This window comes from Callithrix jacchus, chromosome 3 (genome assembly GCF_049354715.1).
Source record: "Callithrix jacchus isolate 240 chromosome 3, calJac240_pri, whole genome shotgun sequence".
Classification (NCBI taxonomy): Eukaryota; Metazoa; Chordata; class Mammalia; order Primates; family Cebidae; genus Callithrix; species Callithrix jacchus.
The window spans coordinates 167,421,893-167,448,161 of record NC_133504.1 but is presented as its reverse complement, the minus strand read 5'-3'; the positions used below and the strand labels follow the sequence as shown (position 1 = coordinate 167,448,161).

The following is a 26,269-nucleotide window of genomic DNA, read 5'->3' as shown; positions in this document are numbered from 1 at the left end:
TTCTTAGATACTAAAAACACAATTTGTGGAAGAAATTAATAAATTTTACTTCATCAAAATAAAGAACAAAGTTTAAAAGACTCTGAAAAGTAAATAATAAGGAAATAATAAATTTTTAAAGGGCGGAAATGATCTGAACAGATACTAATCCAAAGAATGTGTGGATATGACAAATACCCATTAAGGAAGGGACTACAGTGAGTGTGTTAGTCCCATTGGTTTGCTGTAACAGTGTACCATTAACTGGGTAGCTTATAAACCACAAATTTATTTCTTATATTTCTGGAAGCTGGGAAGTCTAAGATCAAGACACCAGTGTGTTTCATGTTTGTTGGGAGATGCTTCCTGGTTGATAGATGGCAGTCTTTTTTATGTGTGCTCACATGGCAGGAGGAACAAGGGCACTGATCCGATTCTCGGAGGCTCCATCCTCATGACCTCATTACCTCCCAGATGCCCCACCTCCTACTACCAAGGCATTCCTGATTAGGTTTCAGCATAAGAATTTTGGAGGGACACATAGAGTTTCTAGTAGTTAGATACTACTAATATCATACAGCTGTTAAAATGTCTGCCGTTGATTGTCATCACCTTGTGCTGTTTTATGTTCTCAAATTCCTCTAGTTCCTATTTTTTTCAACATAAGATGTAAAGCCTTAAGTAGCAAAATGGCTTATTTCTACAATAACCTTTTAGGCTTATTGTACAAATGTGATATATTACAGATGTGTTGATGACCCATTGCTCTCAATGTCATGGCCTATGCCCGTTTGGGAGTAGGGAGCGGGGAGGGGAAAACCAAGAGTTGGTCAGAATTTGAAAGGATGTGTCTCATAGCTATGAGGCAGGATTCAAAGCAATTTACTTATTTATCTGCAAAAAACTTTGTGGAATTTTGAGACATTTTTACTTTTATCATAAAAAGAGAGAATGGAAGTGAGATGTTCAGGTGTTTCCCTCGGATCAGGACCTGTACTGTTGTTTAGCTTTGGTCACTGGTAGATGTAGACTCATAGTATAGCAGCCTCAATGTTTTGTTGTATTACAAGGGCACCAGGACTTTGTTGACTATTGATAGTATCCCTAGATTGTCATCTTAAAAACTGGCCCTCAGGCAAACAGTAGTTCTCAGAAAGCTTCCTTGGGGGAAAAACAAGGAGATCTTAGTCTGGCCTAATAGCTTGGAAAATGAAGCCTACAAATATCTTCTTCTTGAAGATTTGTTTAAGGCTCTGAGTAGTCCTGTCATTAATTGGTTTCACTTTATTTTATCTGATTTCATTGAAATGTCTTTGATTCAGACAGGCTCCTTTGTAAACCGTAACTATTGTGGAGCTCACTTTGAGAAAAATTATCTGAGACAGTGTGAAAAGCAAGGCTGCCAGAACAGAATCTGACGAAAATAGGGCATTTCTGTGAGGTTTTGTGGGGGTGCGTATAAATCCGGATGCCATTTGGCAGCAGCCCGAAGTAGACAAGAGAAGTCGAGCTGAGCTTTCTGAACTGTCAGTTGTCCGTCCATAAGTCCAGTTTTGAGGAAGAGTTTTATTTAAAAAAAAAAAAAACTTGATTGAATGTCAGCCATGTAATATACTGAATTGATTTAATAATTAGAATTCTGTTTTACAACTTTTCTTTAAAAACTTTTACTTTTAAAAATTGTCTGCAGGGATCAGCAAGCATTTTCTGTAGCATCAAGTAGTATATATTTTAGGCTTTGAGGGCCACATACTGTCTCTGTTGGGTATTATTAGTCTCTGTTCTATGACTCTTTAAAAATGTAAAAGGCATGCTTAGCTCCTAGGGGGTACAAAAACAAGCTGCTTCATGATTTGATCACTGTGGCCTGTAGTGTTTCTCAGTTTGGTCTTCAGCTCTCTAAAACGTATACATGTGTGATATTGTGTGTGTGTGATTACTTTGAAAATTCTTGATACAACAAAAATAAATTTCTTTACTACAAGACAGAGTTCATTTTGGAACTGTTATTATTTGGATTTTACAAGTGACAGTAATCCAATTTGAGAAATGCAGAGTGAGCCTGAAGGTAAGGACGACTGGACCTCCGGTCTTTATTGTGGTTTTCTCCCATTCCCTCTCCTCTACACTCACTCCACTCACCCCTTGGACCAATCACAGAGCTGTGTAGGAGTGCAGGGACAAAGTAAGGAAGTCTGTTTTTAGAAGAATGGCGGCGGTTAGCACCATAAGGACACCGCAAACAGTCACTGCTATAATTTATGTCCTAAAGGGAGATGTGGTATGTAGTGTTTTCCATATGTCTTGGACCTCAGAACTCCGTTTTAAGGGGATCTTGCCTCCAGGAATTTACATTGAGAAACACTAACCTATAAATTAAATGTACAGTTTACTATCATGGCATTTAAGGCTTGAGTCGATCTTACCCCACTCTGTGTTTCCAATCTCGTCTTCCAGAATTCTGTGTTACACTTCAGCTACTTAGCAGGTTTATAGATACTAGTTTTTTTTTTTTTTTTTTTTTTTTTTTGTAGTGCGCCTTTACATTGTCTTCGTGGCTTTTTTTGTTTTAACAAACTTAGTAATTAAAAACTTCCCTTAAGCCATAGGCCAGGCGCCGTGGCTCACGCCTGTAATCCTAGCACTTTGGGAGGCAGAGGCGGGCGGATCATGAAGTCAGGAAATAGAGACATCCTGGCTAACACAGTGAAACCTGTCTCTACTAAAGATATAAAAAGTTAGCTGGGTGTGGTGGTGGGTGCTTGTAATCCCAGCTACCGGGGAGGTTGAGGCCAGAGAATCGCTTGAACCTTGGGAGGTAGAAGTTGCAGTGAACCGAGATTGCACCGTTTCACTCCAGCCTGGGCAACAGTGAGATTCCGTCTCAAAAAAAAAAAAAAAAACAACTTTTCTTTATATCCAAAATTTAAAAAATCCTGTAAAGAGACAGACTTTTCTGCCTTATCCTTAGTTATTCCTTAGTTACTCCCTTTTCCTTAGCAGCCAAGAAGCATGACATGTTCATTGCACTTCCTTCCCTCCCTTTCATTTTGCAGCTGACTTTAGTGGTGTTGCCTCACCACCAGCTCACTGAGAAGATTCTAATTAAGCTGTTTCATTTATGAGCTAAATTTCAAATTTATGAAGACTTTCTAATCTTTATCTTCCTTGTCTGTTCTGTGATATTGAATACCATTGATTATATTCCCTTAACTGAAGTTCTCTTTTACCTTTACATTGGGACCAGGTTCTTCTCTTTATTTGCAGACTCCAATCGCCTCCAGTGGCATAACTGGTAAAAGTAGATCCACTGGAAACAGCAGCACATGAGCTTATCTTACTAATTCATGGATGTTTCACTTCAGCATTCTCTTTGTGGAGTTTTTTTTTTTGCTGTGTAAAAAAAGTTAGAATTTTATAAAGCAAACCATAGTCAAAACATTGACAAAGATATTCACAGATTAAACATGTTGAACTAGAATGGCATTTGCCGTAATTTCATGTTAGTAAAATTATTTTTGATAAAAGTAAAATCTTTTCAATCATTGGAGCGTCAGTGTTTTGAGTAAGCAGACTCTTTTAGTTGTTCCATAGTGTTCTTCAAATAGTTTTTTTTTTTGAGACGGAAGTGTCACTGTCAGCCAGCAGAGCACAGTGGCACGATCTTGGCCCACTGCAACCTTCACCTCCCAGGTTCAAGTGATTCTCCTGACTCAGCCTCCTGAGTCGCGGGAATACAGGCGCGTGCCACCATGGCCGGCTAATTTTGTATTTTTTGTAGAGATGAGATTTCGCTTTGTTGGCCAGGCTAGTCTCAAACTCCTGACCGCAAGTGATTCGCCCACCTCAGCCTCCCAAAGTGCTGGGATTACAGGTGTGATCCACTGTTCCTGGACTGTTCAAATAGTTTTTTACTGGTTTTCATTTAGAATGAAAATTTTATATAAGGAATCATTAAATGAAATTAGTAAACAACAGACTTCAAAATTTACAATGTGTTTTAAAGTAACTTCAAAAAATTGAATTTTAACTTTTTCATTAATGTTTTTTAACAGTTCCATAATAAAACATAGTAATTCTATTGGCAAGGATTCTTCAGCACCTATAATACGTTTTTTCCAACAGTAAAATTTTCACCATTTTTTCATTTTGGGAAAACCCTGGATGATTGTGATACCTTAACACTGGAGTTTTTTGGGTTTAGCCCAATAGTTTTTGACTCATGTGACCACCATCCCACTCCACCCTCTTTCCTGACATTTGGCACCATCTGGAGACACTTTTGCTTGTCACAGTTCAAGGAAGGGTGCTACTGGCACCTGCAGGGTAAAAGCTAATGATGCTGCTATAGTCCTACAATGCACAGCACAGTCTTTCACAGTAGAAAATGATTTTCCCCAGGTTGTCAGCAGTGCTGAGATAGAAATCCTATTCATTGACACAGCCTTACTCTATTTGAATGAAAAGCATATGGACTATTATTTGATGGGATTTACTATTTATTGTGTTTCTTTAGAGTATACTGCCTTGTTTTATGGCTCCTTAAGGTGCAGAAAGTCAGCAATCAAGCTTTAAATGACAGAGAACATGATTTTTAATGTTTAATATTCTGTTTAATAAAGCGAAGTTTGTTTTTATTGTTGAAAGAAGCTATTTGGCAAATTACTCTTACAGGACAACTATTATTCATGATTACCTTGAGGCTCTAGTTACTTTTTCAGGAATTTGTATTCTAAATATGAAGGAAAACCAGAGCCGTCGCCCTGCATTCATCATAAGCACCTGGAGATCTTAGACCTGTGAACAGTTAACATCCAGTATTAGAAATCAGCAGAATGCCCAGTGCCAGGAATATAGTAGGCTTTCAGTAAATCTTCAGTGGGAAGATGGATAAGTGTGCACTTTACCTAGTGTAGTTGCAAAATTTGTGCTTTGCACATTGGGTAAGATGCCTGATCATTTCATTCATTCCTAGGTCATTTTGAAGTTTGCTCTCAAAGCCTCAGTGGAAGTCCCATTTTCTCTCCGCCTGACATCTGTGTAGTTATTAACTATTGAAGGTTGAAGTTTTCTTTCTAAGAAAATAATAGTAATAGCTAGAAGTTACTCTGACACTTGCTTTCCATCAGTTTGTGAGACTAACTTACTTTAAAGTGTGTGTATGTGTTTTCCCCCACAATATGAGGTATTACTGTCTTTATTTTACAGGCTTAGTGAGTGACAAACCCTTATTATCAGACCCTGATCTATTTCACATCAAAGCTGTACTCATAACCATTAATAGTATAATTTTGTCCTCACAAGCTAGACTACCTAGATTTGAATCCTCACTCTTCAGTATCATCTTAAAAAAGTTACTTCTACCCAGTTTCTAAAATGTACATAATAGTATGTTACCCTAAAGGTTGTTGGTAATGTTAATAATTGCTTAGAAGAGTACTGGCAGAGTGATAGCTTAATTTTAGCTCGTTTAATGATTATAATTAAAATCTTCTTTGTAAAAAGGATTTATGACTGCCTCGGATATTATAAAATACCAAGTTTGTGTCCTGTTTTACCTGAGTTGTCATGAAAGAGATAGAAATGTAAAATAGGGTCTTGTTTTTAAAGACTTTGTAGTCTATTTGGGAAGACAAGAAAAATAAACATGAAACCTGATAAACACAATGAAGTTACTGCTAGATGATGTAATTGAGACTACAAATGCAAATAGAATTTAGTATCAGGAAATACACTTAACAGCTTAAAATTACAAATGTGTAACAGCTCTTCAGGTTTTATGCTGGGAAATTTTGTGCCAGTTTTGTCAGGATATTGGCCTTCTCTTGGTTTTACTTTTGTTTTCTTTTCTGTTTTTTTTTTTTTTTTTTTTTTGAGATGGAGTTTCACTTTTGTTGTCCAGCCTGGAGTGCAGTGGCATGATCTCGGCTCACTGCGACCACCGCCTCCCAGGTTCAAGCAATTCTCCTGTCTCAGCCTCCTGAATAGCTGGGATTACAGGCAGGCACCACCATGCCCGGCTAATTTGATATTTTTAGTAGAGACGGGATTTCTTCATGTTGGTCAGGCTGGTCTCAAACTTCTGACCTCAGGTGATCCGCCCACCTCAGCCTCCCAAAGTGCTGGGATTACAGATGTGAGTCGCCGCACCCAGTCTGCTTCTCTTTTCTTATTCACCCTGAACTTTATATTCAGTCACCTGACTTTACAACACCTTATATCCCTCATCATTGTCACCCTCTCCAGGCTACATCTCTAGTACCCAGCAGGTTTGAGAGCATGCTCTCCCTGTTCCCTCCCTTGGAATGTTAGTGGGAATCAGCACCATTATTTTTTGGATTCCAACATTAGCTTGTCCTTTGATACCAATCTTCAGTCATTTTATTTGTCCATAGTTAGCTTCCTTTTCCATACCCTGGAAGGTATTTCCAGTATTTACGGCTGTTTTCTTATCCATTAGACATCATGATGGCCTCTCATTTTACAAATAAAATAGAGGCTTTCAGACTTAACTCCTGCTTATGTCCTTCCCCCAGCTGGCATCGTTAGACTTCTTGCTGGAATTAAAGTGACCTTGACTTCTGCAACATCTCACCTTTGATGTGTGAGAGCCTATTTATACGTTCGTCTTGTCTCTCTGCTTTTGAATCCTTTCTCTAGAAATAATAAATAACTAAACAAAAGTAAAATTATTACATATTATTTTATTTATTTATTTATTTTTTGGAATGTAATCCCACTCTGTCAGCAGACTGGAGTGCAGTGGCGTAATCTTAGCTCACTGCAATCTCTGCCTCCTGGTTCAAGCGGTTCTCCTGCCTCAGTCTGCTAAATAGCTGGGACTACAGGCATGTGCTACCACGCCCAGCTAATTTTTGTATTTTTAGTAGAGACGGGGTTTCGCTATGTTGGCCAGGATGATCTTGATCTCCTGACCTCGTGATCTTCCTGTTCCGGCTTCCCAAAGTGCTAGGATTACAGGTGTAAGCCACATGCCTAATTACGTTATTTTTTAAAAACCTCAATAAGATCTCTCATTGCCTTTAGTTTAGATTGAAAATTCAGTTTCTACAGTATTGATTTTTTTGTAATGGGGTTGAGAGAAAATTGACGGATGATCCTGTCCCAATTCACAAAAGGATGGATTTTTTTTTTTTTTTTCATTTTGAGTTCTTCTCTGGATCTCTAAAAATTTTACTTCATGCTACCACTTTTTTTAATACTTAAAGGTTTAATCATAATAACCTATGTAACAATACTTCTCCTAAAGTACTTCAAGTATTTTCCAGGATATTTTTTTTTTTAAGTTTAATTTTAGGTTCAGGGTTGCATGTGAATGTTTGTTACATAGGTAAACTCATGCCATGGGGATTTGTTGATTATTTCATCACCCAGGTATTAAGCCCAGTACTCAATAGTTATTTTTTCTGTTCCTCTCCCTCTGTCCACCCTCCCCGCTCAAGTAGATCCCAGTGTCTTGTCGTTTTCTTCTTTATGTTCATAAGTTCTCATTATTTAGTTCCAACTTATAAGTGAGAACATGTGGTATTTGGTTTTCTGTTCCTGCATTAGTTTGCTAAGGAAGATAGCCTCCAGCTTCATTCATGTTCCCACAGAAGACATAATCTCATTCTTTCTTATGGCTGCACAGTATCCCATGGTGTATATGTACCACACTTTCTGTCATTGATGGGCATTTATGTTGATTCCATGTTTTTGTTATTGCAAATAGTGCTGCAGTGAACATTTGTGTGCATGTGTCTTTATGGTAGAATGATGTATATTCCTCTGGGTTTACCCAGTAATGGTATTGCTGGGTCAAATGAAGGTTTTGTTTTAGCTCTTTGAGGAGTCGCCATACCGCTTTCCACAACAGTTGAACTAATTTACACTACCACCAGCAGTGTATAAATATTCCCGTTTCTCCTCAATCTCTCCAGTATCTGCTCTTTGTTGACTTTTTAATAATAGCCATTCTGACTGGTGTGAGTGAGATGGTGTCTCATTGTGATTTTGATTTGTGTTTCTCTAGTGATCAGTGATATTGAGCTTTTTTTCATATGCTTGTTGGCCACAAGTATGTCTTCTTTTGAAAAGTGTTCATATCCTTTGACTAACTTTTATTTTTTATTTTTTATGAATTTGTTTAAGTTCCTTATAGATGCCGGATATTAAACCTTTATCAGATGCACAGTTTGCACATATTTTCTCCCATTCTGTAGTGATAGTTTCTTTTGCTATGCAGAAATGTATTACCACTTTTATCATCACCTGTTCTGGGGTGATATTTGAAATAGCTTGAACTTTTGTACTTAGTATTTATGTATACAAATGACAATTTTCTTTTTATTTATTTATTTATTTGTTTATTTTATTTATTTTTTTATTTTTTATGTCTGAGAAAACTTGGGAACCACAAATGTCAATTTTCAAAGCCTTTCATAGTTTGACTCTATCATTGTCAACCTTATTCACAGTCGTGGCTCACCTTAGAATCTCGCAAAATTTGTTTCAATTCTTACTATTCACTGTAACACCTTAGGCATTATAGTCAAAATGGTGTTAGCAGTAGTTACCTTTTCGGATTATGAGGATTAAATAAAATAATGAAGTTAAAGTGCTTTGTTCAGGGCCTGGCACATAGTAAACACTCAAGACACATTAGCTGCTCTTGTGTTATTGTTGTGGCTGCCTTACTCCTTGGCTTGAATGAAGTTATTCATGCCTTTGTTCACACTATTTTCAGGCCCTGGAACACCTTATGCTTTCCTCCTCCCACTTCTCGTGCTGACTTCTCTCTTGGAATTAGGGCTTCTAAGAAACTTTTCCAAGCATGTAGTCCTTTACCATCCACCCCTGCCTTACGTAGGCATTCCCTCATTGGTGCTTTTTGTGCATATCTCTACTTGGATTATTGCATTTCATTACACTTTGGACTTTGAGTTCCTTTTCAGTGGTAGGGACTAGTTCTCAGTCTATTTATATCCTGGTGTAACTGTCCTGCCCTGCAGCTAACAGGTTTTTTTCTGTTGGTAAATATAAATGCTGTCATCTAGGTTATCTCGTTTAATCCCCTCAGCCACCCTGTGAAAAGGAGGTGTTACTATCTTCAGTTTCCAGTTGAGGAATCAGGCTACTTAGTGTGTAAATGCTGTAAATCTAGAAGTCCTCACATTTAATCATTATTATTGTATAGATAGCCTCTTATACCTGATATTTGTCTTTATAATATCAGTAGAATAACATTCAAGTTTGGAATGTGAAGACATCCTAAGGAATTGGGCTTCTGCTGATTCAGAATCGTTGTAGTTTCATCTGTGTAGAGATTGCTTTCTTTTTACTATAAAAATTGCTTATTTAATATTGCTTAGCAAAACAATTGGGTATATAAATGCATTTAAGATAGTGAAGAGCATTTGCTCAATAAATACGTAGAGTTGTTTATACTTAAAAGAATTAACATTGTATTTTTTTCAAAATTCCGATTTTCACTGATTTCAATTAGCCTTTATTAAATTTTATTTATTTAATAATATCCTTGAGATAATTATGTATTTGTATATGAATGATAGGCCTTTCTTGGTCCTTATACGATTGTCATTTTAGGATCATTTAGATGACCTAATGACTTGTTACAGCCTTTGTGTTCAGTGAAAAACATTGCTTCTGATAGTTGGGGTAGGGAAACATTATTAAACTACAAAATTACTGCATTTTATTAACTTTATAACATTTTAAAGTCACATTAGCAGTGTATATGTTGATTCTAGTTCTTTTGGAAGATGTAATTGTGGTTTGAGTTATATCGTAAATTTCAAAGAATGCAAGACAGTTTCTTATTTTTAAAGAACAAGGAATAGAATTGAAAATGAGAAGTATTTATTGTCTTACATAATCTTCAGATTTAATTTATGGATTTACTTTGCTTTATTGTTTTTGTTTTTAAGGTTTGCTTATTTTAAAAAATATTTAAGCATTCTCATTACAGAGCATAGTAATGAAAGATTTCATCAAGAATTTCACCTCTGTAACAGTAATATTTATATTTGATTTTAGGGAAGCTATGCGAAATTATTTAAAAGAGCGAGGGGATCAAACAGTACTTATTCTTCATGCAAAAGTTGCACAGAAGTCATATGGAAATGAAAAAAGGTAAGATTATTGTTTTTCTGGTGGATAGTTAATTGTAGTTACCACATGAATTTGCCACTTATGTATCAATATCCATGTCAGAGGTCGGCTTCTGTTACTGGGTTTCTTTGCTAGTACAAAATAAAAAATGGGGGATTTGTCTCTGGAAGGAGAGAAACTGAATTGTGGTATACTTAAGACAGAAGGAGAATTTAATAAAGGTCATCTGGTTAAATCCCTGATCTTACAAAATGAAATAATTCACATTTTGGGGGGGGGCGGCTATATAATATTCCCCAACTACTTGTGTGATACGCTTATTCACAAAGAAGCTTTTCTTTTGGTGGGAAATGTAGTTGTTTAAACAAATGTCACCCCAAAAGTATCATTTTGAAAAGGAACAGGCTAAACATGCTCTTGATCCTAAAACTCTCTTGAGCTTAAGTGAATTGAGCTATGGAGTGATTATAAAGAAAACTCCTGGCCCTCTCTCTTGATCCTATACCGTCTGGGTTGCTGTTAAGAAGAAACAGCAAAACTGGGTTCATATTCTCATATTGCCTGATGTGGACTCAACAGAAATTAATTACCTATAAAGTAGATTAACCAAAATTAAATTACAAGGTGATTTTTTAAAAATTATTTCTCACAGTATTCTATAAATTTCAGCTTTCTTGTGTGTGTAATTGGGGACTTTCACACCAAGTTGTTTCTTCACTTGGTACCTGTAATTTTCTTGCGAATAGTTTCTTGAGTCTTTCTTTTAAACAGCATTTTTGGTTAAGCATTTTATGGAAAAAGCCTGCTTACGGAGAAGGATCAAAGGTTTTTTTTTTTAATTGGCTATAAAGATATCCAACTGAAGAGAAAAGGAATGAAAACTAAGGTTTGGGGTTGAGGATACCTCAGCTTATGCTTAAGAGAAGGAAATGTAATATGTATGTAGTTAAATTAACTTATATCCTAAAAGAGACTTAGAAAGTTCCTTGAAGCTGACTAGATCTGAGCTGAGAAGAAGATAAAGCTTTTTTTTTTTTTGAGATGAGGTCTCACTGTTGCTCCGGCTGGGGTGCAGTGGTATGATTTCTGCTTACTGGGCTCAGGTGATTCTCCCACTTCAGCCACCTGAGTAGCTGGGACTATAGGCACTCACCACCATGCCCAGCTAATTTTTGTATTTTTTATAGTGGGGTTTCACTATGCTGCCCAGGCTGATCTCAAACTCCTGGGCTCAAGTAATCCGCCTGCCTGCCTCTGCCTCCCAAAGGATTACAGGCATGAGCCACTGTGTTTGGTCAAGAAGGTAAAGCTATTTAATTGGTAGTTTTATCCTCAAAGATGAATAAGCGAAAACAATATTTATTATTCATACTGCCAGGTGTTGTTATTTAGGCTTACTAAATTTCTGATTATTTCATCTTACTTTACTAATAAAACTTAAACACTGATTTAGGGTTAAATATGGGAAGAAGTTGGTATCTGTAGTTTGGGACATTGCATACCAAATCAAATTAGTGGTCCTTCCCCACCCCCATGAAATTTATACTAGAAATTCAATATTTTTTTCCATTAATGAAATTTTGTGTTTATAGCAAGTTTTCTGCTTTTTAAGCAAAACAGAAAAAGTCAACACCCATCATTATGGAAGAAGAATCTAAAAGGCCAGCTGTGCACCTCATAGTGAATCTTAGGTAGAAACAGTTTCATGTCGGCTCCAATCATGAGCCAGCCATTCTTCTGAAAGTGCTTTATAAATATTTTAAAGTTATAATCCTCAGAGAAATTTTGTAAAGTTGTCATGTTATGAACCAAATTCTGTGGGCGAAGAATCTAAAGGTCAGAGACTTTAAATGTGTCCAGGTTGACATTAGTTAGGAATCTGTGGAGCTAGGGTTAGAACTCCTGAGGGCTTGATTTCAAATATTTACCCTTTTTGCTACCCTAATTGCCACAGCGTTCTATTTGCGTTTGAGTGTTGGTTATCTAGAGCAGGGCTTGATGAGGAAAAGATCCTTTAACAACATAAACTTTGTAAACTTAACTTTGCCTAGGACTATCCCTTTTACCATTACCTAGCTGAGACTGGGCTAGCTCTAACTGAATTATGAATAGATGTATGTTTATCATATAGCTTCAAACTTGGGCAAGCTGCTTTTCTTTCTCTGGATTTTTGAAGATGTATTTTAGTACAATTGAATTCACTTATTCTTTATTTACGATTGGCTATTGTGTGCCAGGTTTTATACAAAAGGACCTTTACCAGGAGTTTTAAAAGTCACTGTGTCATTTAATAACTGAGGCCCAGTAGAGGTAACAAAAGGGGAAGAGTTATTTAGAAAATTGTGTTAGTTTAGATAAGGTTTCTGTTCATAAATACAGCCGGCCATGGTTACCCAAGCTTGTAATCCCAGCACTTTGGGAGGCCAAGGCGGGTGGATCACTTGAGGTCAGGAGTTCGAGACCAGCCTGGCCAACATGGTGAAACCCCCCATCTCTACTAAAAATTCAAAACAGCTGGGTGTGGTGGCAGGTGCCTGTAATTCCAGCTACTCAGGACGCTGAGGCAGGAGAATTGCTTGAACCCGAGAAGCAGAGGTTGCAGTGAGCGGATATCACACCACTGTACTCCAACCTGAGCAACAGCAAGACTCCACCTCAAAAAAAAAAAAGATGCGTATGGAGCTGGTATTGGTTTTTATAAAGTTAAAATGGGAAAATTTAGTCTTATCTTTTATTGTAGTAGCTTTAATTTTTTAATTTTTTTTTTGAGACTGAGTCTTGCCTGCGATCTCAGCTCATTGCAACCTCCGCCTTCCAAGTTCAAATGATTTTCCTGCCTCAGCCTCTTGAGTAGCTGGGATTACAGGTGCCTACCACACTTAGCTAATTTTTGTATTTTTAGTAGAGATGGGCTTTCACCATGTTGGCCAGGCTGGTCTTGAACTCCTGACCTTGTGATCTGCCCACTTCAGCCTCCCAAAGTGCTGGGATTACAGGTGTGAGCCACCACACCCATCCTATTTTCAGTTTCTCTGTATTGTTTGGGCATGGCCTAGCTGGTCTAAAACCCAGTCAAAAGAAAGCTTGAAGAATCTAAACTTTGAAGCTGTCTAAAAAATGAACAAAAATGATGAAAAGGCCAGAGTAATTACTTTTCTATATTTTTACTGATGTGTTGTGTTAAAAATTTCAAAGTAGATATCCATTACTTTATAATAAAGGGGAAACCCATTAAATGTACTTGATTGTTGATTGTTTTAAGAAAAGCAGGTGTTAGTAGTAAGGGGTCTGCCCCTTTAGATGTCTGGCAAACGGCTGGATTCAGAGAAGAGTTCTGGGCTCTTACTTGTTGGTGGAGTGTCACAGTAGGAAGAGATCTTCCTTCTTTCTTGGTGATCCTGGTTCAGGCCCTTTCGAAGAGATGCAAAGGCATAAGGCGTGAGGTTATCTGGGGGCACGATCATAGTCCTCTTGGCTATGCCTTTTTGGCATCAAAATAACTCCAGTGAGTAATGCTTAAAAATACTTGGTTAGGACAAGTTTTAAATTATTTTTAATATTAAGTATGGTAACTAATAACTAATATTTATTTGCAAGGCACATCTAGTTACTTCATTTATATTAGTGATTAATTTCTCATTAAGGTCTTCTCAAGTTAAAAAATACACTTTTTAAAAGATTATTTTATCTAGAGGAAATGTTAATACGTCATTTGACGTATGCAAAAAGTTCCTAAATATGGTCCTTATGAACTGAATAATCATCACAGGTTAGTAGTCATTCTGCAAAGGTAGCGAGATAATGCAAACGTCATGAGTTTGGATTTTGTTTAACCTAACTTACTTTATATATCAGGATGGACAAAAAATCTTCTTTGAATTTTTAAGGCAGTTTTCAGACATCATCTCAAGATTTGAGAGAAGAGTTGTTGAAACAGTCTCTGGAAATAGACAACTATGAAAGGAATAAAATCTTAAATGTGTGCATATCGCCACCAAGTGGCCGAGAAAGTATTGTTTGTCATAGGTGATAGAGCTGCTGGGAAGGATGAGAAAATAAAGGCAATGTGTTTCATAGGATATCTTTTTATAGCAGCAGTTAAACTCTGTAAGCTAACCACTTACTGGTCAGACTTTTCACTGAGTGTCTGATACATATTGACCAACTACCCAAATTAAAAAAAAAATGTTGGTTTCATACACCTGGCCTAAAATACACCAAGTAAGATATATTTTAGGCCAGGTTCAGTGGCTCATGCCTGTAATCCCAACACTTTGAAAGGCCAAGACAGGAGGATCTCCTGAGACCAGGAGTTCAAGACCAGCCTGGGCAACATAGTGAAACTCTGACTCTGTCTTAATATTGAATAAATAAATAAATAAAGATGTATTTAAGTTTTCTTCTGTTAATTTGATGGCCTTTTATTTTTACCCCACTCCCTTTAGTTTCTTTTGCCTGTATTCTTGCCCCCCCCCCCCTTTTTTTGTATCTTTGCTTTTATTCAATCACTGTATTGTTACTGAAGTCTGAGTTACAACCTGATTCATTTGCTGTATTTTAGGGAATGATGATACTGGAATGTCTAAGATGTGATTCCATCAGCAATACAGAAATAATTTCAGTGTTTAGATTATATTGGATTTGCTACTGCCATCATGGCTTTTTGAAATAATTGTGTGTTGACTTTTCTTTTTAAAGACTCAGAGCCTGTTGAAAAGTCTTCATTTTTCTTCTATTTATTTCATAGTTGGAAAGCACTTTCGAGATAGAACCTTTAGGTCAGTGTTTTGAGTAGAGAATTTTTTTATCAACCTGATTTTTACCATTTCATGCATTTTGTCACAGTGCTTTTGAGAAAACCAGCACTACTCATTCTTTTATCAATTTAACTCTCTTTATGTTTTTCTGATGTGAAATTAAAAAGTACCATTTATGATAGCTCATTGAGATTTGACTACTGTATTTGGTATACAGGTTGTGCATTCCCAATCCAAAAATCCAAAATGCTCCAAGATCTGAAAACCCTGAGTGCCAACATGACCCTGCAAGAGTCTCACTCTGTCATCCAGGCTGGAGTACAGTGGTGTGATCTTGGCTTGCTGCAACCCCCTCCTCCCAGGTTCAAACAATTCTTGTGCCTCAGCCTCCTAACTGGGACTACAGGCATGCTTCACCATGCTTGGCTAATTTTAGTATTTTTAGTAGAGACAGCATTTTGCCATGTTGGCCAGGCTGGTCTGGAACTCCTGGCCTCAAGTGATCTGCCCACCTCGGCCTCCCAAAGTGCTGGGATTACAGACATGAATCACTGTGCCCAGCCTGAAGCATTTTAGATTTAGGATGTTCAACCCTCAACATAAATGCAAACAATCCAAGATCTGGAAAAAAAAAATCAAAACACTGTTTGTCCCAAGCATTTTAGATAAGGAACCCACGACCTGTACTAAAGCACAGCTCTTTGAGTTTTATAGCTGATATACCAGTTTACTAAGGAGTCTGAACTTCAGGGTTCAATAAAATCTAACAGGAGATTTGTTTCCACAACTGATGCTTCTCAACCTCCTGAGAGTGTGCCAGCCTAGGTATTTGACTCTGTGCCATAGTAAGCATTGGACTCCCAGCATTAGAAGCCAGAAAGCTCCTCCTTGTGGACTTGAACTGAACCCACTCCAAACTAGCCCAGCTAATTCAGGCTTCCCTCCAAACTTAGAGTGACCTGGAACTGAGCCCTTTACCTTGGCTGTGACCTTTATATCCTTGGCCTCAGCCTAAGTATACAAGGATGAAAACTGCTCTTTACTATTGGATTAGATAAACACGAGAGGACTACAGAGGCTTCCCTCCTCACTCCATTAAATCCCTAGGGCCTCCTTGGTCCACTTGTCCATCATCCCTGGCTTTGCTGCCTGTTAATCCCCCTCCTGCTCTCTGTTCCAGCCACTCTGATCTGTTGGTTGTTTCCCCACTGTTGGTCAGTCCTTTCTACCTCAGAGCCTTTGCACTGGCTCTTTCCTCTGTGGAAATGCTCTTGCCCCAGATGGCCACATGACTTTAGGTTATGACTCAAAGTCATCATCTTAAGGAAGCTTTTCCTGGCCACCTTGGGTTATCCCCATTTCAGGTACCCCTTGCCTCCTTTATTTTTTTTCTCTCCATACATATGCACGTTATTTTACTCATTTATCTGTTTTTGTTACCTCTCTCCTGTTAGAGTGTAAGCTCCATGAGGACATGAATTTTGTTTAGTTTTTTTTTTTTGGTTATTTTTACTACTGTATCCCTAGTATCTGTGACATACTCAGGCTGTAATAAATAATTTGGAGAATTAATTAATATTAAATAAACCCAGCTTACTTGTAAGTCATATGTAAATTGCCTCTAAAGTAGTCTGTTTAGAGTTGATCAAAAGGTAGGTGCCATTATATATTCAGAGTCAGTTCAATAGATAATATTGTAGAGACTGAGGAGGAAGCAAACCAGAAGTAGACATTCCCACCTTCAGGAAGACCTGAGAGCCAGATCCAGCCTGCCGATGTCCCTATACACGTGCATATATGCACATGAAGTTTCTTTCTTTTAGTCTGCATATTGTTTGGCCTACAGAGTGTTAATAAGTATAAATCAGTTGCCAAGTTAAAAAAAATGGTATTTCATATAAAATTTGATTTCAGGCATCCATTGAAGAATTATGTGACCAAACTAGGCCTGCATACCCATAGTTCAGCTACGTGAATGTGAGCGGGTATATACACACCAATAGCTGATTATCACTGCATATAAGGTCCAGGTTTTCTTACACTAGTATTAAGAAAATTAAGCAATTTTCTATACTAATATAATAACAGTACAAAAAGTGAAAGTGACTATGGAGGCTATGTGTTTCAAGAAAGAAGGGAAAGAACCAACTTCATTGGTTCTAAACTAAAGATATTCCTAACTATACTAAAGGATCTTCCTAATTATCATTATTATTGTTATTGTTTTGAAACAGAGTCTCACTCTCATCTGGGCTGGAGTGCAGGTATACTGTCACAGCTCACTGCGGCCTTGACCTCCCAGGCTTAGGTGGCCCTCCCACCTCAGCCACCCTAGTAGTTGGGACTGTAGGTGACTGCCACCATGCCCACTAATTTTGGCATTGTTTTGTAGACACGAGGTTTTGCCATGTTGCCCAGGCTGGTCTCAAAATCCTGGGCTCAAGCAATTCGGCTGCCTCTGCCTCCCAGAGTGCTAGGATTATAGGCATGAGCCACCATGCCCAGCCTGGATATTCCTGTTTGTTGTATACCCTGTTCACCCATTTATATTATTTATGTGGCTAACGTGGTTAATTTGAATTTTCAGGCCCCCAGAGAGATATGACACAGATGTTTTAAAGTATGTCTAAATCAGCATTATAATTGAGCAGATGTGAATTTACACCCTATATAAGGTCTGGATTGATGGTCTAAACTATGTAAAATATGAGCCTGGAGCGAGGCTTTGCAATAGATAATATTTTTAATTGCTAAAGAAAAGATTATAAGAAAGTCATTCTCAAAAGAACTTGAGGGTGGTTTTTGACAACTGCAAAACAAACCTGTGGTTATCTATGGGTTGAAAGAATATAGTGTTTTGTTCTTTTGGCATGAAACATTTCTCAGATATCTACAGTGCACCAGGTGTTCCAGGTGTATATAAAATTCCAAGATATATAAAACACAGCAGTGTTCATAATCAGAATATTCATTTACTTTTGACTCTTTTACTTAGTTCTATTAATATTTTGGATGTTTCTACTTGGGACAATGCTCAAATACAATTTTCCAGGTTAATTACCACATAAAGTTAAATGCAGTATCCATAACAATAATGTCATTCATTCATTTTGTCATTTTGAATAAGCCTCAATTAGTAATTACAGATTTTATGGTGGTTTATCATGCTTTATAATGTGTTAGAGTACACTGGATTTGCTGAATTCCAGTGGTTTAGAACTCTGAGCCATGTGAAAATACAAAGATAAGTTCTGTACTCTAAAAAGTAACTGTACGCCTAATTCCAGTATTTTACCTGAACAGATACAGTCCTTGTGGAAGTCTTGATTTCTGTGCTGAGAGCGTGATTATTTGCATTACAAAACGCTTCACCAAAATTTTTCATTGGGAAAGAGGTGCATTTCAATATGATTTTGTATTCATAATGTTCAAGAAAAGGAAGTGCTTTCTTGAATCTAACTGATTGTGCTTTTTGGGTTTTTTCCCCATTATTCTTCAGGTTTTTTTGCCCTCCTCCTTGTGTATATCTTATGGGCAGTGGATGGAAGAAAAAAAAAGAACAAATGGAACGTGATGGTTGTTCTGAACAGGAGTCTCAACCATGTGCATTTATTGGGATAGGAAATAGTGACCAAGAAATGCAGCAGCTAAACTTGGAAGGAAAGGTAAATCAAGACTGCTAGTTCATCAGGAAGGGGTACCATGGGACCAGAATGTAGTTTTCACAATCATTTTTGTGGTGGAGATTTCTTTCTTTAAAAGCTGTTGGTAACCGTTTATTGAATATATAAACTAGGACCAAAAAATATGCCTCTCAGATAACGTTGGTCTAGTCATTCCAGAAGCTTATGCTGCTGACATCAGAAGGTGGCATGCAAAAAGCTTTCTCAGCTTGCAGGCAGTTTTAGCAGACTGTAGATGCGATTTCTGTTGGAAGCCAGTAATAAATTTAGGAGGCTGGATGCTCATCTTCTGTTTGACAGAGGTTTGATACTCAAATATCAACAAAAATACATTGTTCAGTACTGTTTTACTCTGCTGTCTTAATCTTAGTTTTATACTAGATATAATGATATATATTCTGGGAAGCATTTATCTGGGTTTTAAAGATCATAAAGGTTTACTCTCCATAAATGCGAAGCAGAGTGATACTCTAGACAAGAACAGCCACGGTTGGCTTTACTCAAATTTTAGTGTGTGGTGCAGTTTCTTTAATTTCTAGGGAAAACAATTTATCAACTAGTTTTACTAATTTTATGAATTTAGAAAGCAGTCAGTCAATCTATACCTTTTATTTTTCCTTCCCCAAGACAGAGTTTTACTCCATCACCCAGGCTGGAATGCAGTGGTACAATCTTGGCTCACTGCAACCTCTACCTCCCAAGTAGCTGGGACCGTAGGTGTGCATCACCATGTCTGGCTAGTTTTTTTTGGTAGTGACGGGGTTTTGCCATGTCACCTAGGTTGGTCTTGAACTCCTGAGCTCAAGCAATCCACCCACCTCAGCCTTCCAAAGTGCTTGGATTACGGGCATGTAGCACCATGTCCAGCCAATCTGTACCTTTAGTATTGAAAGCTTTTTATTTACTTAGAATTTAGCTGTGATTTTATTTTTCCTTTGCTACCTGTAATTTGGAAAATGGCTAGTCTGATGTCAATGACTATATAACTGTCTTCTAAAGTAGTGCATAAACAACGATTTCATTCTTTGATCAATCTTGGTTGGAGATGTTAGGGTTTGCTCTGTTGTAGTTCGCAGCAGGGATACAGGTTGGAAGTAGCGTTGCTGGAGGTGAGCTAGGGCTTTGTATTCTCACATTCAATTTTAGTCATTTTACAGGTGGTACTGCAGGTCTTAATATCAGCCTCCTTCAAATTTAGGTATTTGTATGTCATTTATATCTTTATAGTTTTTGTCAGTAAGATTTGTTGACTATATATTTTAAATTAGATTTGGGATAATACTACAATAAAAGTTGTTTCATCTTAAACCAGTAAAACCATTTCTAAATTATGACCCCTGAGCTAAAGTAACGAATATATTTAAGTGGTGGGTTGATCTAATAGATCTTAGTCGTCTCATCTGTTTTCTTGTTACCTAGGAAGTCTCAGAGTTATATGTCTCCAGACTTCACATGTAGACATTCAGTACTATGAATGAGTGGATCAGTTAGGTAGTGAGAAGCTAGGGATTCTAGCGACCTGTGTATATAACTGTTTAATCCTAGTTCATTGTTCACTTTAACCAGTTCCAGCTTCCAGTAATTTTAAGTGAGATAATACCAAACCAACCAACCAATAGTATCACTGCTTGCCTTTTGCAGCATCGTGGCTTAGTAGTGTTACATTAAAATTTTGTACTTCAGGGGCTCCCTCAACCTGGAGATCTTACGGCTGTTTTTGATTATATTTTTCTTTAACTTCCACCAGTATGCCCTTTCACCAAGGCCTAGAAACTGCTAGAAGAGGAATAGAATACCTGAAAGCTTGAGCATTTAACTAGTATTTAAAATACCTAGTAATAAAATAGTACAGTATCTGTAAGTCAAAATTATATGTTAATTTTAAGGAAAAATGCTATTAGGGAAGTTTTCGTAGAGTAAGACTGGTGAGAGTCAGTAGAAGGCATCTCAGGCAGAAAAAAAATAAATATATGATCATGTGCTTGAGCATAAAGGTATAATAACATGATTTTGACCAAGGTAGGCAAAGATGTCCTGAGCAGTGGATGCTGAGCTTCATTGCTCTTGTATGCCTCACTTAACCTCCATTCACTGATGGAAATACTATTTTCTTTCAATAGTCTATTCAGTAAGTGATACAATTAGTTACTGAGAAATATGGGAAATTCATTTTGCATTTTTTGATATTTATACTTAAATACAAAAATATACTTTTAAATATTTACTACAACTAGTCTATCTAGCCTTTTAAACATTTGGCTGTATGTAGGTAATATGTTGGATCTCAGATTTTGTTTAATGTTTTTAATTTGTTAAAAACTTAAAAATTTACATTTTATATAGTTGCAGCTAGGTAAGTTGTGCAACAAGGATTACTTAACACACTTGTGATTTTCTTATCATTAAACATCATATACTCTTGCTAACATTTTGTTTCTATAATTCAAATATTTCTGTAGTATCCCTTTGCAGCATTAGATTTGATATTTCTTCTTCCTTTCAGGGCAATGTCTTTATTGCCTAGAGATCTTGTTTTCAAAGAGTGTTTCTAGAGAGATAATTATATACCATTTTCTCTTCTAGAATTCCATTAGCTCATTTAGCTTTTTAGAAAAGCAAGGCAAATGTAATTTTAGTTTTATTTGCTTATTTTCTATGAGTCAGTGACTTTTTACTTGTTAATGGAATTTGAGTAGTTTGTGGCCAGTGGCCTTAGAATTTTTTTAAAAATAATAGTTGCCATAAAGTTATCTTGGTTCTGATTTTTGTGGATTCAAACTACTCATTATAACTAGGGATATATTTCCTTTTTTTCCAAGGAGATATATGTATGTTTGTTTTTTCTAAACAAAAGGCAGTTCTTTGTGTGTAGGTCTTATTATCCAGCCTTTTCTTTTTTTCCTTTCTTGTTTGTGGATATGTACTATTTATGCTAGATTTAAGTATTTTCTCTTTCCTGATACGGAGCTTACCTTTTAATTTTAACACTAAAAATTAAGCAGTCAACATTTTTAAGCTTTCCCATTAGAATGTGATTCCCTTCATTTAGATATACATTTCATTTTTGATTCCCGTGACTGTCTGCTTTAGTACATTGATACCCATTTTCATAGACTTCATCGTATGGTCCAGAACAATTTCATTGTTTAGGCTTAATTTGACCTTCAGTGTTGTCTTTTTTAAGAGTATGGCAGACCCATGGGTATAGCAGCTCACAGTTGCTGTCTCTGAATGTGTTGGAGATCTTGGGTGCAAGGAGTAATGTGACTGCAAAGTACTGTTATTTTTTGTTTCTTTATTCATTTTGAGACAGGATGTCGCTCTGTCACCCAGGCTGGAGTGCAGTGGTGGGATCACAGCCCATTACAACCTCTGCCTCCGGGGCTCAATCGACCCTCCCACCTCAGCCTCCTGAGTAGCTGGGACTACAGCCTTGCCCGACCATGCCTGGATAATTTTTGTGTTTTTCATAGAGATGGGGTTTTACCATGTTGTCCAGGCTGATCTCGAACTTCTGGACTCAAGCAGTCTGCCCACCTCGGCCTCCCAAAGTGCTAGAATTACAGGAATGAGCCACCACCCCGGCCTGTTTTTATTTTTCTTATTACCATGATTAGCTTTATCTTATTTTTGCCTTTGACGGAGCAGAACCTCTCAAAGTGTTTACCAAACTTTTGATTTTTAAAAACTTAATTGAATATATAATGTTCAGGATGGCACCTGAATTTTCTCATATAGCTTTGCTATGAGAAATACAGTAAGCCATTCCAGTAATTTTGTCTGCTGCCAAGGCTGTCTGTGAGTAAAATTTTAAAGATAAAAACCTAGAAGGCATTAACTGTTTCCTGAGTAGCATTTACTCTGTTTTTTAAAAGGAAGATACAGCAGAGGTAGTTGAAGAAACTTGTTTAGCTTAATTTTAAAGTGGAATGTTGATCTTTTAAAAAATGTAATTAAGATATTTTAGATACTTACACTGTGTTTCAGCATCATTTATCCTATCTGGAAAAGGATAGTAATTTAGACTCCTCCCTAATACACAGGGATCAAGCGAATAGGAAAGATTTTAGAATTGTCTCATATCATATAAGCAGTAGCATTTTGAAGTGTCTTTGCTGTTTGTAAAGTGCTATAACTCTTTAATACCATCTTTTCAGTTATCAAAATTTGAATTCTGGTAAACTGACATAATGCCTTGAGCATTTTCTCTATTACCTTTAAATTCACTTCTTTTGGTGATAGAATATGAATGGTCCTTTTGGGCAAAGTTAATCATTTTAAAAACAGTTCTTTAAAGTATACTTAAATCTCTTTCTGGTTTAAGATATTTTGTAGTCATCCACTTTGTTTTCCTCAAACTTAGAAGTGATTGTTTTCCTCAAACTTAGAAGTGATTACTCTAGCTTTTGTCTATATAAAGAAAAACATTCTGTGCACTATTTTGAGAAGAACTGCTAAAATCTTTTACATAATTCTGTTGAATTCTGATAGCTTTATATATATATAAATATATATATATATATATATATATATATATGGCAGAAAGATAGTCATTGATTTTTTTTTTAACAGTAAAAATTCTGCTTTTAAAAATTACTGCTGTAACACTGAGTGATAATTCCATGGCACAGTTGTAGAACTATATAAAACAAGAAAGGACTATTTTTTTAAATGATCTTTTAAAGAGGATACATTAGTTGACAATGTTTGTGTTTTATAGCCTTTATAAGGAAGGTTTTGTACTTTTCAGAAATCAATTTCGGTAATTTTTACAATTGATAATTTTTGTAGTTGGTTTTATCAGCTATCCATTGTAATTGTGTTACTTATTTTCACTTAACCCATGGCCATTCTGAATTGTAGATACTAAATAAACAAACAAGTTTTTGTTGCTATTAAAACATTACTTTTTTTCCTATAGAACTATTGCACAGCCAAAACATTGTACATATCTGATTCAGACAAGCGAAAGCACTTCATGTTGTCTGTAAAGATGTTCTATGGCAACAGTGATGACATTGGTGTGTTCCTCAGCAAGCGGATAAAAGTCATCTCCAAACCTTCCAAAAAGAAGCAGTCATTGAAAAATGCTGACTGTATGTATGCTTGAGTTTCCTTATTTATCTCCAACTCCCACCATTAATAATTAATCATAAATAATTAAGGGACTTTTTTAAAATTAAAAATTGCCTTTTCAATAGCCAATTAGTCATTCTTTGTTGTTGTTGTTGTTGTTGTTCCTTTCAAGATTTTTTTTTAAATTGTACTTTGGGATCTGGGGTACATGTGCACATCCTGCATCCTGCAGGATTGTTGCATAAGTACATACATACCATGGTGGTTTGCTGTCTCCACCTCCCCCATCACCTACATCAGGCATTTCTCCTGGTGTTATCCCTCCTCGCCCCCTGCTGTCCCTCCCCTCTACCCCCCTACACCTACCACAGTGAGTGTTGTCCTCTTCCCTGTGCCCAAGTGTTCTCATTGTTCGTCACCTGCTTATGAGTGAAAACACTCGATGTTTGGTTTTCTGTTCTTGCGTCAGTTTGCTGAGAATGATGGTTTCTAGATTCATCCATGTCTCTATAAAGGAAATAAATTCGTCATTTGTTATGGCGAGTATTCCATGGTGTATATGTGCCACATTTTCTTTGTCCAGTCTCTCATTGATGGGCATTTGAGTTGGTTCCAAGTCTTTGCTATTGTAAACAGCACCACAACAAACATACGTGTGCATATGTCTTTATAATAGAACGATTTATAATCCTTTGGGTATATACCCAGTAATGGGATTGCTGGGTCAAATGGAATTTCTGTCTCTAGATGCTTGAGGAATTGCCACACTGTCTTCCATAATGGTTGAACTAATTTACATTCCTACCAACAGTGTAAAAGTATTCCTTTTTCTCCAATTCATTCTTTACTAATATTTTTGTGGCCCTCTTTATTCTCTTTTTTTAAAAAATTGTAAATCAACATTATGTGGTCTAATGAAGCAGTTCTTAACAAGAGTTGGTTCCTCAGTGCTCCCAGGGACATTTTGGGGAAATGGGAAGTTTTCTCTTTCTGTTGTTACAGTGACTACTGGGGGTGATGTTGGCTTTGGGTGTCTTGAGTCTGTGATGCTGAATTGAAATGTCCTGCAATGTTCAAGATAGTTCCCATTCCACAAATAATTGATCTACCCACAATGTCAAAAAAGCACCCCTTTGAAAAACACTTAATTAAATGGGCTTTGGCAGGTCTTCCTGAGAATCTAAACAAAATTTTAATGTGGTTGCTCTGGCAGAGACTGCTGTCTCATCAGCCTATTTTTAGACTACCAAAGAAGTATACTGTCTGAATTATAAATTTAACCTCCACACCTATTTTTCTTTTTTTAACTTTTTATTATGGAGACTTTTTTTTTGACATGGACTCCCACTCTGTCATCCAGGCTGCAAACTCCATCTCCCAGGTTCAGCCAATCCTCCCTGCCTCAGCCTCTCAAATAGCTGAGATTACAGGTGCCCATCATCATGCCCAGCTGATTATTGTATTTTTCAGTAGAGACAACCCATCTCTACATCACCATGTTGGCCAGGCTGGTCTTGAACTCCTGACCTCAAGTGATTCACCCTCCTCAGCCTCCCAAAGTGCTGGGATTTTGAGCCAGTGGCTGGCTGAGACTTTCAGATGTATATAAAGGGGAGAAACCATCCACCTAGCCTCAACAGGTTTTATCAATTCTGTTTCATCATCTCCATCACCACCAACACCTCTTCGTCTTCTAATTGCTAGCGTATTTTAATGTAAATCTCATCCTGACCTTTCAACCAGAATTTCTGCAATAGTGACTAATACATGCCTTTTCTTTTGAAACATCATTATACCTAACAGAGTTGACAGCAGCTCTTTATTGCCATCTAATATCTTATTCCATGTACAGATTTATCAGATTGGCCCACAGTGTTTTTATAGTTTTTTTGCTTTGTTTTGTTTTACAGTGGTTTGTTCAAACATGGATTCAGACAAGGTCCATGCATTTTAGTCTGTATTAGTTTCTTCTCACCCTCTCTCACCTTTGTTTTCCTTCTATGTCATTTATTTGTTGAAGAAACTGGATCATTTTTCCTGTTGTGGAATTTCCATATTTTGGGTTTGGATTACATGTTTTCTCTCTCTTATTTTCCATGAACTGGTGGTTAGACGTAAAAACTTTCAGAACTAGTTGGTAAAATATACATTCATTTCCATTGATCAAAAGTCATAATATCTGATGATCCAATTTTTTTTCATGTTAAGATTAATTATAGTATTTCAGCTATTGTTAGTCTAATCCATCCATAAAGTTCCTCAGCAAACTTTAACCTAATGGTTTTAGTAGCCATTGATGATGCTTAAACCCCTTTTATTAAATGCTGCAAAATGGTGATATTCTAATTTTTAAAATTCATAACTTCTGCATTTGTTAGCTGGAGCTTTTTCTACAGAGAGGAACTTGGCCATATCAGGTCTCTGCTTCAATCGTAGCATGTAATGAAAAGGCAGGATTAGCTGCTTGATTGTTTACAAATTTGCAGAATAATGATAATACTCCTTGAAGGTGACCAGTGGGATTTTAGGGTATTTGTTTTGCTTGCTTGCTTTACATTTTGTCTTATTATGAGCTCATGGGTTTCTTATATTGGTTTTATTTTAGTTCATTCAGTCCACTAATATCACTTAGTTTTTATTATG

At 36.8% G+C, this 26,269-nt stretch overlaps 1 protein-coding gene across 10 annotated transcripts in view; it reads left to right on the top strand.

Moving 5' to 3' along the window:
• Positions 1 to 26,269, top strand: part of RBPJ (recombination signal binding protein for immunoglobulin kappa J region) — a 266,159-nt gene that overhangs the window by 225,856 nt on the left and 14,034 nt on the right. For all 10 annotated transcript variants that reach the window (XM_054253440.2, XM_035293929.3, XM_054253439.2 and 7 more), the window contains 3 exons: positions 10,036 to 10,131; positions 18,367 to 18,532; positions 23,472 to 23,646. In XM_054253440.2, coding sequence (XP_054109415.2) covers positions 10,036 to 10,131; positions 18,367 to 18,532; positions 23,472 to 23,646 — 437 coding nt within the window. The remainder of the gene's footprint in view (positions 1 to 10,035; positions 10,132 to 18,366; positions 18,533 to 23,471; positions 23,647 to 26,269) is intronic.